At 37.7% G+C, this 17,875-nt stretch overlaps 1 protein-coding gene across 1 annotated transcript in view; it reads left to right on the top strand.

Annotated features, from left to right (window-relative positions):
* ADAM12 (ADAM metallopeptidase domain 12) overlaps positions 1-17,875 on the top strand; it is a 306,835-nt gene that overhangs the window by 14,903 nt on the left and 274,057 nt on the right. The window contains exon 2 of the mRNA XM_083364104.1: positions 4,854-4,987. Coding sequence (XP_083220230.1) covers positions 4,854-4,987 — 134 coding nt within the window. The remainder of the gene's footprint in view (positions 1-4,853; positions 4,988-17,875) is intronic.

Genomic DNA, 17,875 nt, shown 5'->3' with positions numbered 1-17,875 from the left:
TCCACCATAGTTATCCCAGTGTCGTTCTTTATAGTGTTTAGCCATTGGGTACTAGGATGACCCCCTTCTTCCTTTTCCATTGATCACTCCCAGCATGATTGACTTTTCAAGTGATTCCGCTTGCATATTAGCCTTTGTTTGGCAATCTTGCTTTAAGTGATATTTTTGGTGAGATTTAGTCTAGGACTTCCTTGTTTGTGATTTTTGCATGGTATACATTATAGTAATCTCCAGCACCATAATTCAAAGGCATCCAGCCTTCTCCTTCCTATCTGCCCTTTTCAGAGTCTACGTTTTGCAGCCAAAAGTAGCAACTGGAAAAAAATGTTGTCTTGACTAATCTGTATATGGTTGTTAGGCTGATATCTTTGCTTTTCCAGATGTTATTCATGACAGACATTGCAGTTCTTCCAAGGGCTGCAGTCACCATGTTGGTTTTGATTTTAGAGCCCAATATGATGAATTCCTTTACTGTTTCAGTGGGCTCATTGTCAATCAGCACTTTGACCTGTATGTTTTCTGCAGTCATCATTATCTTTGTTTTCTTGATGTGAAGGTATAATCCAAATTTTTCATGTTTTATCTTTCACTCTGAGGATTAGCCACTCCAGATCTTCTTTGCTTTGTGCAGATGGTATATCATCTGTTCCCCTAATGCCCCTCTTTCAAAAAACCCTCTCTTCAGAACAGCTATGAGGTTCAGAAACATTGTGTAAATGCTGCTTGGTGTTTTACAGAACCATGTTTCATACTTCCATGTTTTCCTCTAATTTTGATTTAATTCCTGTGAAAGATTTTGAACATGCACATTTATACAAGATGTGTCCTTAAAAGCATTTCTTCACAATTCCATTTACCCACAGATGACTTGTCACAAGAGAGAGACTGTCAACTGTCACTAGAATCATTAGGCTGGAAGAAGCTGCTTGGGTTATTGTATCCAATTCCAGCTGTGTACTGGAATCCAAATTAAAGTATCCAAGATAGATGGCTATCTAGCCTCAGCTTGAGTATCCAATGAAGAGAAGGCTACCACCTTTCTGAATAATTGGTTCCCTGTGAATATGCTATTAGTGTTAGAATTTTTCCTCCCTAGGATCTAACTTTCTGGCACTGAAACCCATTATTACGTACAGTATCCTGCATTCTGGAATGACAGAAAATGGATCTTGACTCTCTGTGATATAACATCCTCTCAGTATTTCAAGAGTGCTGTCATATCTTCCTTGGCTTTCTATTTTCGAGGCTAAATATTCTTCTTTTCTCCAATGTTTCTAGTCCCTAGTTATTGTCCTTCTCCGAACCTATGCTGATTTTTCTGCATCCTTCTTGAAGTGTGGTGCTCAGAGCTGACAGTACTCAAAATTAGGATGTGGCCAGTGTAGAATAAAGCGAAACTACTCTTTCCCATTATTTTGAAACTAGTGTTGATGTTGCCTAAAATGACATTATTTCCCTTCAGATCATTATCAATTTGCAACTTATTCCAAATCATTTTCACAGTGAAAAAATTCACATTTCCACTATTATCTAGCCAGGTGAGATCCATATTATAGTTGAGCACTTACCTGATGTCTTGTTTCCTAACTGAATAATTGTGGAGTTCTATCTGTTAAGTTTCATTCTGGTATTTTCAACATATTTTTATAATTTAAGGTTTGTAATAGCATGTTAAATGAATTCATTTTTAAGAAAGCTGGATCGGGCAAAAAAACCAACCATTTGTCATATTTTCTTGACTTACTGCTTATGTTTATCAGCCTTAGTCATAAATACGTTATCTTAAGCTTTTCTTTTACTACCTATTTTGAAAAGCTAGAGATTGACAATTATGTATAAAAAGTCAGCAATATGCATATCCATAGAAATTTGAAACATTACAGATAGGTCATGTTAAAAATGGCAATCCAGTAATGCTGGAATTGGTGAATGGCTTTGACAGATAAACAGTGGATCTATTGGTCCATTATACAGGTTGTTTGGGCTTGGATTAGCAAAATGAATTGACAGCATTACTGTATTGTGATATCATTTATAGTAGATGGTTATATTGCCTAGCATTATGTTTTAACTAGATTTTTATGCCTTGTTTTATCATGTTTGAAGAATGCCATAATTTATTGTAATATGTGAATTTGGAAACATGTCTTTTCTGAATTCTACAAATATGTATATAAAAATAAAGCTACATTCAAAATGGCTTAAACTGCAGAGCCTGTTCTTTATTCCTTGCTTTGACATCTATACTCCCCCATACACTTTTATTCAGTTGTCATGAATTTTGTTTGCTATTTGGTTTTATTGTTCTGTCTACTTGATATATCTTCTTTCTGTATTTCTTTATGCATTTTGGCTTCACAACCTTTATTTCACATATTTCCTTGTCTCATATAAATATCATTGCTCCCATATATCCTGTCAGCTTCTGTTTTCAGATATATTTCTAGGTTATGTTAAAAACTACTGTTATAATTTATATAATTTGTATGTTTTCTTGGAAATTTGGTTTTCAGTTTAGTTAACTTTTTATTTCTGAAAATGTTTTCTGTCTGGCTTATAGGTTACCGTAGGTTTTCTACAGGAAACCTAACCTTACGATTTACAAATAAAAATTTGATTCTTGTGCAAGTAAAATCTAATTCATTGCCTGACAACAAAGAATCTGCCTTAATTACAGTGCAAGACATTTTTCTGTCCAAAGAATAGCTGACATATGATTTGGGCAGATCTTCATGGCTGACTTAATAATGCATAAGCAAATGTCATCCTTTAGTGACTCAACTAAACATCTGATGTAATGGAATTCTTCATAAACTGATGGGGTAGAATTTGGTGGTGGATGTTTGTGTACTTCTAGAAAGTAATGAATTGCATCTACTCGCCACATGTGGGAATATTTTGATGCTTGAGATTTATACCCAAACAGTTCACAGTTGCTTGAAACTCTCATAGGCCCCCTAGGGAATATTAATTGGTAACAGTGATGGCTATACATTAGCTTCTATATCCAAGGCATTACATTTCCTAATGGCAGTTGTTGGTAAAAATGAGCAGGAGGGTGCTTATCGGTTTACTATAGGCATGTGTTTGGTCACCATGGCAACACAATGCTGGGCTGGATAGATCTTTGTTTGAGACAGTAGTCTTTTCTTAGACTCTGGACAATAAACTTGAGTGCTTACAGAGCTTATGCCGATCTTAAAAAGCTAAGCAAGGTCAGGCCGGAAGCAGTATTTCTGCCATATGTTTGTGTGTATGTATTTGTGTCTCTGTATTGGAGGGATTGATTCATAGAAATGGTACTTTCTTGGGAGCCATTATCATTTTTACATACTCTACACATTCTTTTTTGTATTTTTATTATATGCCCTGTTCACCGCCCTGAGTCCTTCGGGAGAAGGGCGGTATAAAAATTTAATAAAACTAAAACTAAAACTTTTAAATGAGCAACTATGAAACATGATACGACTTTCACATTTATTTATTTTTATTTGCTTTACCTATTTTAATTAAGTGACTATCAAGGGAATACAATCATGCCATTAAAACGTACATGGTATAACACTATAAGCAATTATAAGACACCACCAAAAGGGGAAAACTTAAGTAAATATCATAGAAACAAGTTTAAGTGAGTGGTGATGACAGCATGAGTTATGACATCCTCCTCTTCCATTAAGTTTGCAATTGGTACACCAGATGAAACTGGCAAAAGATTCAGTGGTCATAACCTCCACTTGTCCATCTAGCGGTAGTTCTGAATCTAGAAGGACTACAAGTCACAAACTTGCTCCTTCAAAGCAGTGACATCCCATCAAGAAACATCAGTGGTGATATCAGGAAGCTCTGACAGAGAAACAATAATCTCATTTAGCTTTAGCTAAGTTCAATTTCAGCTTATTTCATTCATCTGCTTCCAGACACTGATGAGACATTGACACCCTCTCCTATGTGACCCAGGTTAGCAGTGTATAATTGGGTATCATCAACATATTGATACTAAACCTCAGATCAGACTGAACGGATGACTTTTCCAAGCAGCTTAATGTAGATATTGGATAACAGAGAACAGAGTACCCAACTGTGAAGTCCCATCCCCCAAAAGAGGGATGACTGGCTAATCTCTTTTTGCCCATAACCGCTAACAAATTGCCCCATGAAGGAGGAGCAAAAGTACTACTACACAGTGTCTTCAACTCTTAACCGCTGTGAATATTTTAAGAATTATTTCAAGTTCTGAGATATTTTAAACAAAATTTTCACTTTCTAAAGAACTGAGTTCAGCTTATACAAATTAAATAGAAAACTTTATAAGCTCCGACCTGGCTATTTCGATTGCAGTAATGTGGGAGAAAAAATTATTGTCGTATGCTGGACATCACGGATTATATCAGTATCTATGCTCTTCCTCCTGAATGCTTCTTCATTGTTAAGTTGGACTTGGATTGGAGACGCTTTCAAATAGTCAGCCACTTAAAAGTAATCTCTATCAAATGCAGTAGTATTCTAAAATTGTGTCCAAAAACATAATGTAAGAAGTCAATAGATCAGAAGAATAACAAAAAAGAGGATCTGTTGCTTTGCTGTTCTATCACAAGTGAATCACTGCCCTTTTCCCTATGTGTTCACCCTGTTTGTGCTTTCAAAGTGGAATCACTGCAACTTGCAACCAAAATATACAAAACATAACACAATGTAAGACATATAAAAGCTTATTCTGATATGTATTTTAATTACTTTTGTGTATTGGCTTATGTTATACTTTCAGATTTACTTAGCAATAGTTTATACTGCTGTACTGCTGATGCCAGTCCTTCACTAACATTTAATATTTTTTTAAAAAATTATACTAGGAGAAGCTGCTGAAAGTAAACTGGAATTCCCTAGGCAATGGATTCAAAGAGAACAACTAGAACACTACCACATAACCATCCCTTATCTTTTGAGTGGTAAACAGTGGAAACCAATAAAGAATCTTTATGAACAGGTAAGTTGTGTTTCAACTATTTTTTTGTTTTGTTTTGTAGCATCATTTCATGGATTACAGTACAGGGGTATATAGGACTACAATCTTTTTTTAATTTGAAGCAATATTTATCTCTTCTTTCCCCAAACTGAAGCACTCTAGAATTTTGGGTGGCCAACCTAAGGAGATCAAATACATTTGAATTTTCTCAGGTTGAAGCTAAACATATATATCTGTCATTGTGCAGAATCACCTTCTCACTTCGCAATGTGATCACAAATATTTTTATTTTTCCTCAGAAAACTGTTCAGTAGAATAACTTCTTATGCTGGCTCATAGTTTTGGTTAGAAATTGTGGCCTTTTAACTTGCCCAAAGTAAAAGTGCATTCTGATTTGAGGTGAAAAACCACATAAGATGTTAATATATTTTGTTTTATTATTTGTTAAGCAATTAACAGGCAGAATCTCAGATGTGGAAGAATCTCTCCAGATGACCTTGTATATCTAGCTTCTCAGCAAAAGGCACACAGACATGATGCATTTAGAATAATTCTCTTTTTAAATTGTAGATAAAAAGAAAGCCATTTGTACACACAAAATATCTGCATATTATGGTATACACCAGCAGTCCCCAACCTTTATAGCTTGGTGGCATGGTGGGGGAGAGGGGAACCATGCCATGTGAGCGGTGGGTCAGTGCATGTGTGCATGTACACACAGCTCGACTTGCACAAATTGAGCTATGCACATGTGTGCATGTGTGCCTGCCCACTGGATGTGCAAGTTGAGCTTTGCGTATATGCATGCTGGCCTACCACTCATGTGGCCCGATTGCAAATAGGCCACGGCCCGCAGATTGGGGACCCCTGATATACACAAAAGATAAAACCTGTATAAAAGTCTATGTTCCAGGATTCATATTTTATGCCTCTTCCTCCTGTTTTTCCGAATCAACAGATATTTTGTCATCCTTTGTTGGTCTTCAGAAGTACCTGATCTCTTTTGACATAGCAGTTTTTCCCTTCTGAAGAGTGTTGCTATCTTACTTGCTTCAATCCTTCTAGTAGAAGGAATTACTAGAACAAATAAAATGCCTACTGAAAATAAGATTCGTTGAATAATTGAATTGAAGACCAGTCCTAACAATTATCCCTTGTACTGATTCATCTTTTAAAAGCTAAGTCGTGGTATTTGTTTGGATATATGTATGTGACTATACAATATACCTTTGATTTAAGGGCTTTGCTTTTACCAGATTTTGGATACAATGGATAAAATGTATCTTGCAAGTTCTTCAGATGTATATAAACCCATTTCCATTTTACACATTTGTAACATACTGTATGTAAGAAATACACTTGAAAAACTCATTTAGATTAATTGACATTCTGCTTTTACAGACATCCTTCATTTATTTGTTTCTTAAACTATATCAGTTTATATTTAAAGTTTATTTTTCTATAAAAGGAATATTTACCATTTTGAAAAATCAAACATGCTTACTAAAGGAGATTTAGACTTATACCTGGAATTATAAACAAGCTAACGTATCTTATGTATTTAGTATCCATCTAAATCTATTTTTTGGTTGTTTAATTAGAAACAGATGGTCATCTTTGCTGTACTTTAGAGATTTTCAAAAGTGATGAATACAGTGTATTGAAAGAGCTTCAGTATAACATTTTTCAGAGAAGAATGATAATGGCATTCATGACATTAATTTGCTTTCCAATTGCTTGTAATTCAAGGTGAATGTTAAATAAAAATGCTGATTTAATACTGAGAGTGGCATGGAATAATAGTGCTCCCATTCCCTTAGAAACTGCAAATTTAATACAAAATATTCTTGTGAGAAATTCAGCAAGGGACATATATAATGATTTATTACATTTTTACCATACAAAAACTAATCTGCTAGCATTTATTATGAACCAGTTTGATTTAGACAAATCTGAGAAGAAGATGATTCAGAAATACCACTATCTCCATTGTAGCTATGTATGGCCATGAAGCTTTTAGCTTTGATGAAAATGAAGTTGAATCAGATGAGGAACTCAAGAAACATTTCTGTCTAATCCAAGACTAAACCAGAGTTATGAACATGCCAGGTGGCTTATAATACCTGGAGCCGAAAAAAAGTGGAACAGACTGTAGATCAGGGTTGTCAGACTTGCAACATCACATGACGTGTCGTGATGTATCACAACTTTTTTGCCATTGCTGGCAATGGGGTGGGCATGGTTTCACTATGATGCATCTGGCCTGCGGGCCGGCAGTTTGACACCCCTGCTCTAGATCTATGACAGCAGAGATATATATGTGCAGATAGTCCTCAAATTATGACCAAAATTGAGCCCACAATTTTCAATGCTAAGTGAGACATTTAAGTGAGTTTTGCCCTGTTTTACGACCTTTCTTGTTAAGTGAATCACTGCAATTGTTAAGTTAATAACACGATTGTTAAGTTAGTCTGGCTTCCCTATTAACTTTGTTTGTCAGAAGTTTGTTCGTTTGTCACAAAGGTGTGTCAATCCAATTTGAGAATCCAAATAAAACTCCAAGTTCGTTCCGTCTCCGAAAATCTTACTGTTTATTGAATACACTGCAAGGTAACATCAAAGCAAAACTAACTCTGAGGTTCCAACACCAATTCATAGATTTAAACATTAATTTTCCCAGCCAAACCCCCAACATCTTATGTAGTCCACATAAACAAGTTCACCTTGTTATGGGAACTGTCTGCTTCAAATCCATACCTGTTATGGTGTACTTGAAAAGGTTTCAGGCTCTCACAGTCTTCAGCAGAATCTTAGAAGTTTCATTTCTCCACCTAACCTGCTTGAAAGTAACACCTCCCCCTCTTACGCTAAATGCAAGTTGAAATACAGAGGCATGTAGCTTCCCGAGTTTCATCCTTGACATGGTGGTCACATGACCTCGGGACACTACAACCAGTGGTGGGATTCAAATGTGTGGGCCTGGGCAACAAAAAATTACCTACAGGTTCTGCCGAACTGGTGCAAACCGGCTGGATCCCACCACTGACTGCATCTGTAATAAACCAGTTGCCAAGCATCTGAATTTTGATCACCTGACCATGGGGGATGCTGCAACATCATAAGTGTGAAAAACAGTCATGTCACTTTTTCCACTGTCGTCGTAATTTTGAAGGGTCACTAAATGAACTGTTATAAATCGAGGACTATCTGTATTGACAGCAGAGTTGGCCCATCCATGTTGGAGAGTAGGCAGAAGAGGAAGAATTAGACTTCCTGAAGTGATTACAAATAGAGAAAGACCTGGAATGGACAAGAGGCAAGAGAACTAATAGTTACACTCTTTCAGAAAATTTCTGGTTGCTGAAATTCAACAATTGCAACTTTTTGTTTTTGAGAATTCTTATTTAAAACTTAAGTCCTGTTTTTCTTACATCCCGTTTTACTACTGTGATATCTATTTTTCTCTTACTTTATTGATATGATCTCCTGGCTTGTGCTCTCAAGCTGTTAATTCACTCTTCCTGTTACTTGACTGCAAGATTCTGGCAGTAATAATCAGCCCTGGCCATGATAGCATTCTTCATATATGTTAATTTCTGCAGTATTTCATAATTCATAAAATATTAACTCAGCCATGTATAATTTTTTAGAGCCATTGGCAACACTGGCCTTTGATTATGTGCTTATGATCTCGCTCCAATAAGTGAGTAATACTGAAACAAAGCAGTTACTAACATCAGGTCAAATGTAAATATAAGTTAAATTATTTCAGCAGTATTAAAATAATTACCTCATGTTTATAATACATTTTTCCATTATGTTTCATTTGAAAATATAATTTTGCAAGGCTTTGGTGCATTACATACATGCTGTGTTATGCTTTCTTCCATTAAATTCTGGCAAACTAAGCTGAATATTCACTTAAATATGTTGTTCTTTATTCAGGCTTATAACTTCAGGTGGTATGATATAATTTCTTTTATCCCACCAGTTGACTGGTGATGAGGAAAAAAAGTGCCAGTTCTATTGCAGGTAGATCATTCTAATGGGGAGATAAGCCTGCTTGCCTTCCTTCCTTCCTTCCTTCCTTCCTTCCTTCCTTCCTTCCTTCCTTCCTTCCTTCCTCCCTCCCTCCCTCCCTCCCTCCCTCCCTCCCTCCTTCCCTCTCTCCCTCCACTACAGGTTGGTGGTAGCAATAACAGCCCTAGGGTTAGTGGATAAAAAGAATCAAGATAATGGTTACAGTATTAGGATTGAAACCATGCCCCTTTTGCATATGCATCAATATTGCATGACTGCTCATATAAGTTAAAGAAGAATAACACAGAATAACAGGGTTGGAAGGGACTTGGAAATCTTCTAATCCAAGCTGCCGCTCAAGCAGGAGTAAAGTAATGCTTTGAAGAAATATTAAAGCTTTTTCCTTTAATAAGCCTGTGGTGGTGCAGTGGTTAGAATGCAGTATTGCAGGCTAAGTCAGCTCACATCCAGGAACTTATTCTCACCTGCTCAGGATTGACTCAGCCTTCCATCCTTCCAAGGTTGGTAAAATGAGGACCCAGATTGTTGGAGGCAATTGTCAAGTTTCCGACTATGGGCTTTTCAAGTAACTCTGAGGCATTGTTTACCTTAAAAGTCCTTTGTTGGCCTAATACACCAGCAAATGCTTGCTCGAAGGAAGCTGGAATCTGAAATCTCCGCCCCTTGCACAATATATTAAAACACAATTCTCCACCTTTCTAATTTTGTCATTAATCATATTCTCCAATTAATTTAAAAAATCAGTTTCCCTTCCATTAGAAGAACCACCAAAGCCTTATCTTCTTTAGAGAGACAAATGGCCTTGAAAGTGCATTCCTACTCGTCCCTCCTCCCAACTTTAAACTAAAGCAATACACAAGTTTTAAAGCAATACACAAGTTTAACATATGAAATAGCTACTTCTTCATCTCTTGTCAAGCAATAACATTCGATGTTAGCAGTGTTGACAGCAATATGCTGACTTTGTAAACTTCTTAGAGAGGGCTGTAAAGCACTATGAAGCGGTATATAAGTGCTATTGCTATTGCTATTGCCACTATCCTCTGAGGTAAACATGGGGGCAGATGTAGCTTCTGGAAATGAGCTTGTGTACCCAGAAAATTTCAGTCAAGTCTTCCAGTGATAGTTTCACAGCTTTAGAGAGTGAATTTGTGGAGCCCTGGTAGATGTGTTTCCTTCTCCTCCAAAGATGCCATTTACACAAAGATATATATACTTGCACCAATAATAATTTCTTTTTACTGAAAGCAAATGTACCATCCTTGTCTCACCCACACAAACACAAAATATTATTTAAGACATTTTTATCTGAGCCTAGAAAAATGGTTTCTGCTCTTTGTTGCAAACCCTACTTTTCACTAAAATGTGGCCTGGAGATAAAATTTTAAAGTAGTTTTGTTGGGAAGAACATTAGTAATAAAGAAGGGGGGACTTTTCTTGTTATCAGTTCAATTCCCTTAATTCTTTCAAATTAAAAGGATATTAAAGTGAGTTCCTCAATGATTATTACAACACAAAATGCAGAGTGGCATGTCAGTTCTACTAGTTTCAAAAGAGAAGCTGATATAGACTGCAATATACAGAATTTAATACTTCTTTTAGGAGTATTGTATTAGACTATAGGTGCTATAATTCCCAGTTGTAGTCTAGCATTTCTGGATAACAACAATAGGTTAGGAAGGCTAGTATACAATATGACTAAAATACAAATTTATCCATTTGAATCACTCCAATTCAGACACTCTGCATTTCATTTATTTATCGCCTCTAGACGAGATGGGTGGCACACAAATCAATCAAACAAACAAAACATTTTTCTCTTAATCAGGGTTTCTGTGTTAATATGGAAGAAAAAGTGAAGAAATCTGAAAGCTTATAATTGGAAATTTTGAAGTGGTGTCATCTGGAACTCTTTTCCTATATTATCCCATGAAACAGAACACTTGCACTCTATACCCTGAAACATTGAACTATACACATACTGATCTCAGACGCAGCAACCTCTGCAAATTTTGCAGTATATTTTGGTGTTTTGGACTTCATGTAAATTATGGTTATAATCCTTTACTCCTGCTCAGATAACCAATCTTGCTACTGCAGGGAAAATATTCTTGACCGATTCTAATTTAACCAGTTGCTTCCAAGGCCAGGCTAAGTAATATTTCTCTTCTGCTATTCTTGTCTAGCACAAAGAAATTTGATTGTTTCCAGCTCGGCTTGTGAAGATCGTTGGTTTCATCTTAGAGTGATCTTGGCTAAATCGTTCCCACTGCTCATCTTGCTGCTATAGCTGAAAACTCTTTCAAGATTCATATAAGGCTCTTTCCTGATAAGAATATCTCTGTAGCACTTACTCCTATTGAGCTACTTTCTGTGTGATGCTATATGTGCTATTCTCTTAATTGAAGTCTTAATATTATCATAAAATGCAATTTGCTCTCGCTTAAAAATACAGCAAAAGTCTGGAATGCCCCACAGCCTTAACAATAGCTTGAAGTTAGAAATAATTTGATACAGTTGTGGAGCATAATATACTATAAAGTACAGTGTTCATTCATGCAGGATTCATTTAGCTTTTTCATTGCTGTTCTACACCATGTTCCTTTTATATAGATGCTCACAAAGTCAAGCTTTATGATTGTTCTTAAACAGATGAAGCTTGGTGTGATGGTTAAAATGTTGGACCAGAAACTGGGGAACCTTGAGTTGTAGTTTGTCTTTAAATATAGAAGTTGACTGGGTGACTTTGAGCCAGTATCTCTTCAGAGGATTGTTTATGTAAGAAGAAATGGAAGGAACATTGTGCATTCTGCCTTGAGTTTTATAAAATAAAAGTCAGGATATTACGTTCATTCCATCCATGTCTGCACTAGGCTTCTCCTTCACGGCCGAGTTAAATTGCTCTTCATTTTAGGCCAGGAGGAAGTTGCATCAGCATGCAAAGTGTTGTCTTCACTGACAGTCTCTATCTGCCAGTGGCATGACGCCAACAAATGGTGATATCCTTGTGTATAGCATTCTAAGCACTTTAGAGACAGAGGCTGGTTGATAGCAAGGGCTGATTTTCTTCCCCTCCCGCCAAACATCATGAACTGGTGGGAAAATGCCCACTAATTGCTTTTTTAATTTGGTGTGGAGGCTAAGGATAAAAGGCAAGTGTGGAAGATACTACTTAAAAAAAAACAGAGCTATCTTTCAATATTCTCTTGATTTTTGTGAAAGTCATTTGATACTCCAATACTCAAAGTCATTTGACTGTCATCTGATAAGGTAAAGGTAAAGGTTTCCCCGCACATGTGTGCTAGTCATTTCCAACTCTAGGGGCCAGTGCTCATCTCCATTTCAAAGCCGAAGAGCCAGCGCTTGTCCGAGGACGTCTCCGTGGTCATGTGGCTGGCATGACTAGATGCCAGAGGCGCATGGAATGCTGTTACCTTCCCACCGTAGTGGTCCCTATTTTTCTACTTGCATTTTTACGTGCTTTCGAACTGCTAGGTTGGCAGAAGCTGGGACGAGTAACAGGTGCTCGTTCTGTTACACGGCACTCAGAATTCGACCCGCCAAACTGCCGACCATCTGATCGACAAGCTCAGCGTCCTACCCACTGAGCCACCGCGTCCCTTTATCATCTGATAATTAGGCTTAATTTGGACAGGCATTTAGAATTATTCTGGAATAATACCTTGACATATTCCTCCCCCCCAAAAATGAGTATCAGCTTGTTTGCTTATTTAACAGTATTTGCAATCTGTTAGAGTCTCAGAAAACTTTGGGAAATGTCTAATACAAAGAGAAATAAAAAAGAAAACAACATAGCAATAAAAATGTATGATGGTGGAAAACTTCACATAATAAATGCCAACCCAATGTTTACTGAAATTCATCAAGAGTAGGAATTGTTTCTGGCCATCTCTCCTCCCTTTGTAATCTATTATGTTTGGTATGTAAAATATGACCCAGTCACTGATTTATATCACTGTAGGTAGGACAATAAACTAGCAATACTATTTTTAGTTCTCTGAAAAATTCACTCAAGCCCTCCAGAATTAATGGTGATGGCCATATTTTCAGATCAACAGAAGACCAGAGAACATATACATGTTTTCTCCAATTCATAAGGATTGGGACTGGCCCATTGGGTGTAACTGCAGTGTAGCTGTTTTTGAAGTCCCTCTGCTGGCTTGTAGTTTTCAAGTGGAATCTTATTATTCTTTCTATTGGATTTTGAAACTGCTATGCCTATTTGTATAAGAGCACCAACTGTTTATTGAGCTGTCCTCATTGCATCTCCCAATGCCTCTAGTTAGGCCCTCATATACTATTAGTTGTGGAGAAAATGACATCTCCACACTCTAGCTGTGCACGTTGTTAGATGGTTGCTTCTCCCATGATTTGTTGTGAGAGCACTATAGCACAAAGATTTCAAATATCCTCTTTTAAATAATAAACCTGAAGGTACATCCAATGGGAGACCCTGAGTATACATTCAGGCTGGCTTACAATTTGACAATAAAGGGTGGTGACATTTCCAAATTGATTTGAACATATCCCTGTCATGGCATTTGTCTAGGCTGCTTCTCAAATTGCATGGCTCTTTTTCTCTTTGTAACAGTCACAGCCTTCCATCTCTCAAAAAGTGTACTGTAAATGCATTGTTTGTTTTTCTTTTCTGTCAAAATCTTCCTGGAGTAAATTTTCTCTACATCAAATGTGCTTGGGTTAGGAAATTGCAAATCCTTATTGTTTTCAGTTCACTGGAGCCATTTTGAAAAACATCCAAAGCCTGGGGTATTAGCTAAGGTGCTGGGCTAGAAACCAGAATACCATGAGTTCTAGTTCTCTCTCAGGCATAAAAGCTGGCTAGGTGGCTTTTGGCCAGTCATTATCTCCCAGTCCAACTCACCTCACAGCATTACTGTTGTGAGGAAATAGCAATTGAACTTTGAATTGGCCAAAATAAAAAGGTGAGATAAAAATGAAATACATGAATACTTCTGAAATATCTCAGAAGTGGTGGACAATTTCAAAGGAACACATCTAACCTTCCCTGTCCTGTTACGAAAACATTAGTACATTAACAATATGGTTCAGTTGTAACAGTCATTCAATTTTTAAGCCTTTCTGCCTCCCTTGCTTTCCAATCTGTTTTCCTTGTGTTCCAATAACAGAACAGCAGTGTAGTTTGGACTCCTGAAACTAAGGTGAGTAGACTTGGTCCACACAAAGAGATTCAATGGACACAAAAGGCAATGGATACAAAAGTGTTAGAATTCTGGCCTGCCCACCCTAAGTCCTGCCAACTGTACTTGCTCAATGAATATCAACAGTTGGAAAGGATCAAAACAGTTGTTTATTTTCCAAAGCTGGCAGATTACACTGAGTCACTGGTCCACATTTTGGACAGAGAGGACTGCTGGTTTGAAAGAGGGGTCAAAGAGGCCATCTGTGAAAACTGAACAGCCCTCTCTCAACGGAGGAGGAGGGATGACATCATCTCTCTTCAGTCTACAACACAATCCTTTCAACAGTTCCAAGAAGGCTCCACACCCATTTGCGCTACTCAGGTGACCCTGACAACATAGATAAGCCTCCAGGAGGCCTCAACAACTTTCTAAAAGAATGCAAATGACCAGCTGTCTGCAAGGAATATAAATCCTTCCATTCCTCACCATTCAGTCAGAGCTGAAGAAGCTTCTTGGATGAGAAGCAAAATGTCTTCAAAGAGAAAAAAGAAAGTCCTGTTGCCTCGTGAAAAAGCACCTTCGGGACAACTTTGGCAAACGTAGGAAAAACAGTTTATTTTTCCAAATAAACTTTATTCAAAAAAGGCACCAGAAAGTTTCTACTTAGATTACTGCCAGCCTGCAGGAAAAAGAAACATTGAAGTACAGCATATGCTAAAGATGTAAGTTAATATAAAAGATTAGGAGAAAGTAACATGAAAGTAACACCTAATGAGAAGGAAGGACTCACTGGAGAAGAGCCTCATGCTGGGAAAGGTTGAGGGCAAGAGAAGAAGGGGATGACAGAGAATGAGGTGGTTGGATAGAGTAACTGAAGCAGTAGGTGTGAGCTTAAATGGACTCCAGAAGATGGTAGGCCTGGAGGAACATTGTCCATGGGGTCGCGATGGGTCGGACACGACTTCACAACTAACAACAACAACGTGAAATAAATTGAGAATCCCTCTGGTTGGATAAGCAAGCTAATGTCCAGTGTGATCAAATTCATACACATCAAGAATCCTAATGTCATTATAGAGCCAGTCTGGTGTAGAGGTTAAGGCATTGGTCTAGAAACAAGGAGACTGCGCTCTACTCACTACTTAGGTACAAAACCAGCTAGGTGTCCTTGAGCCAGTTACTCCCTCTCAGCCCTAAGAAAGAGGCAATGGCAACTATTTCTGAAATCTTGTCAAGAAAACTTCAGGAACTTGTCCAGGCAATCACCAAAAGTCAAAAACTGACTTGGTACAAACAAGCAAACAAACAATCAAACAAACTCATTATACCTCAAGTGGAGTATAGAAAGCAGCTTGAAGAACCTACATATCATAATTGACTATAAAGTTGATCCAAGATGTGCCCCAATAACCTATAGACAATTATCATGAGGCCTGTGTGATTCAACTATTGGAATAGTGGACTGTATTTCTTATACTAAAAGGGACGCGGTGGCTCAGTGGGTTGGGACGCTGAGCTTTTGTTGATCAGAAGGTCGGCAGTTTGGTGGGTCGAATCCCGAGTGCCGCATAACAGAGTGAGCGCCTGTTACTCGTCCCAGCTTCTGCCAACCTAGCAGTTCAAAAGCATGTAAAAATGCAAGTAGAAAAATAGGGACCACTACGGTGGGAAGGTAACAGCGTTCCGTGCACCTTTGGCGTCTAGTCATGCCGGCCACATGACCACGGAGACATCCTCGGACAAGCGCTGGCTCTTCGGCTTTGAAACGGAGATGAGCACCGGCCCCTAGAGTCGGAAACGACTAGCACACATGTGTGGGGGAACCTTTACCTTTTACCTTTTATTTCTTATACTGAGCTAAATAAATTGGCCAGAAAATGAGATTTTGAAGAAAACTAATTGTAAAAAAAAAGTTACAAACTTACAGCTATATTTTTTTCCATTCAGATATTATATTATCCACCAAGTGATATGCCACATTCCCCCCAGCTTTGTTTGGCAATGCTAGATGTGCCATCTCAGAAGCAAAATCTCAGCTGCCACTGTTGTTTTTAGTTGGCCTCCATGTAAGCACCCAAAGATCAAAGCACTTCTAATCTCCAATTTACCAGCCAAGTTCATAGTTGAGATACTTAGCAATGTCTTTTGTTTCTTCCCCTCCCTTTCTTCACACCCCTTTGTTTTCCCTTTTTCTATTGTTGTCCCTTACTATTTGCTTTTGTATTTTCACATTTTATAAATGAATAAAACTAATTAAAAAAGCCAAAGAGTGTAACATGACACACATGTCTTTAGAAAGAGCATCGGGCAATAAATATATTTCAGCACCAAAGGTCTTCAGTGAGAAAGCATGCATTGGCTTGAAATGAAAAAACTATGGAATTACACATACCACAATCTTCTTGAGAGGAAAATGTTATGACAATTCTAGGTAAAATATTGTTACTTAATTCACCTCCAAAAGGCAACCACAGAATAAAGACTAATAGACACAGGGCAACATTAGATCACCAATTAAGAAGAGGATAATCTTTTGCATCCTTATTTTGAAAACTGTGTAGTTTTTGTTGTTATTTGCATATCTCATGTTACACTAATCTTCTTTACCAGTATTGTATTTTTTCTTAACAATGATAACAACGATTAGCCTGCAATACTGTATTCTAACCACTGCGCCACCATGGCTCATAGCAGTGTTCTTGCAATTGTTCCGAAGGATAGAAAGGCCCTCTTTCTACCACTGAGAAACATTGTGTTCCCTAGGTTTTTTTTTACCGGAAAGTGAATGAATGCAGTTTTCTGTAGGATATAAAGACTAGATAAAGATATGAGCTTTGTTGGTTTCCTCTTGTAAACAGAGGGAGGAGAACCACCACACTGGGCTGAAGGGGGAAAAAAGCTTGTGTCCCAAAGATCCAAGCTTCCTTTCTCTGGCTCACTATGGCAGTTCCCTTCTACAAATGGAGGGGAATGGAAGTTTTATGGTGGGTTGGAGTAACTAAGCCCAGATCTTTGATACAGGAATTCCCTTCTGTGTACATAGGTGAGCTGCCTACCTCTGTTTAGCAGGCAGCTCTGTCACTCAGTTCACTTAGTGACCGCAAGTGAGAGAGCCGCAATTAAGGTTGTTGAGTGAGGCATCTTGCTTAATGACTGTAATCACAACCAAAATTCAAAATGCAATTGTGGTCACAAGAACTACTTACATAGCCTACAGTGGCATCAGCAACAAGTGCAGTGATGTCAGAACGAAGCTACACATGCAGTATTTTCATTATGCAAATGGGACCATTTCCATATTTGAATCTTGATGTCTGCTTCACATACATAAAGGTAGTATTTATTTATTTTATTTATTTAATTAATTAAATTTCTATACCGCCCTATTCCTGAAGGACTCAGGGCGGTTTACAGGGCAGCATAAAATACAATATAAAAGATAATATAGAATTAAAATACATTAAATTAATTAAGCCCAATTAAAACAATATTTAAAAAAAGCTAAAACCCCTTCAGTCCAGGCCTGATAGATCGAAAAACCAGGTTTTCAGGTCCTGGCAAAATGAACGCAGATCGGGGGCGGTCCTAAGTTCCACGGGTAAATCATTCCAGAGGGCAGGCGCGCCCACAGAGAACGCTCTTCCCCTAGGAATAACCCACCGGCATTCCTTAACCGGCGGTATCC

The sequence above is a fragment of the Vipera ursinii genome (genome assembly GCF_947247035.1).
Source record: "Vipera ursinii genome assembly, chromosome: 5".
NCBI classification, from domain to species: domain Eukaryota; kingdom Metazoa; phylum Chordata; class Lepidosauria; order Squamata; family Viperidae; genus Vipera; species Vipera ursinii.
The sequence above is the reverse complement of the archived record's forward strand: the minus strand, read 5'-3'. Positions and strand labels throughout refer to the sequence as shown.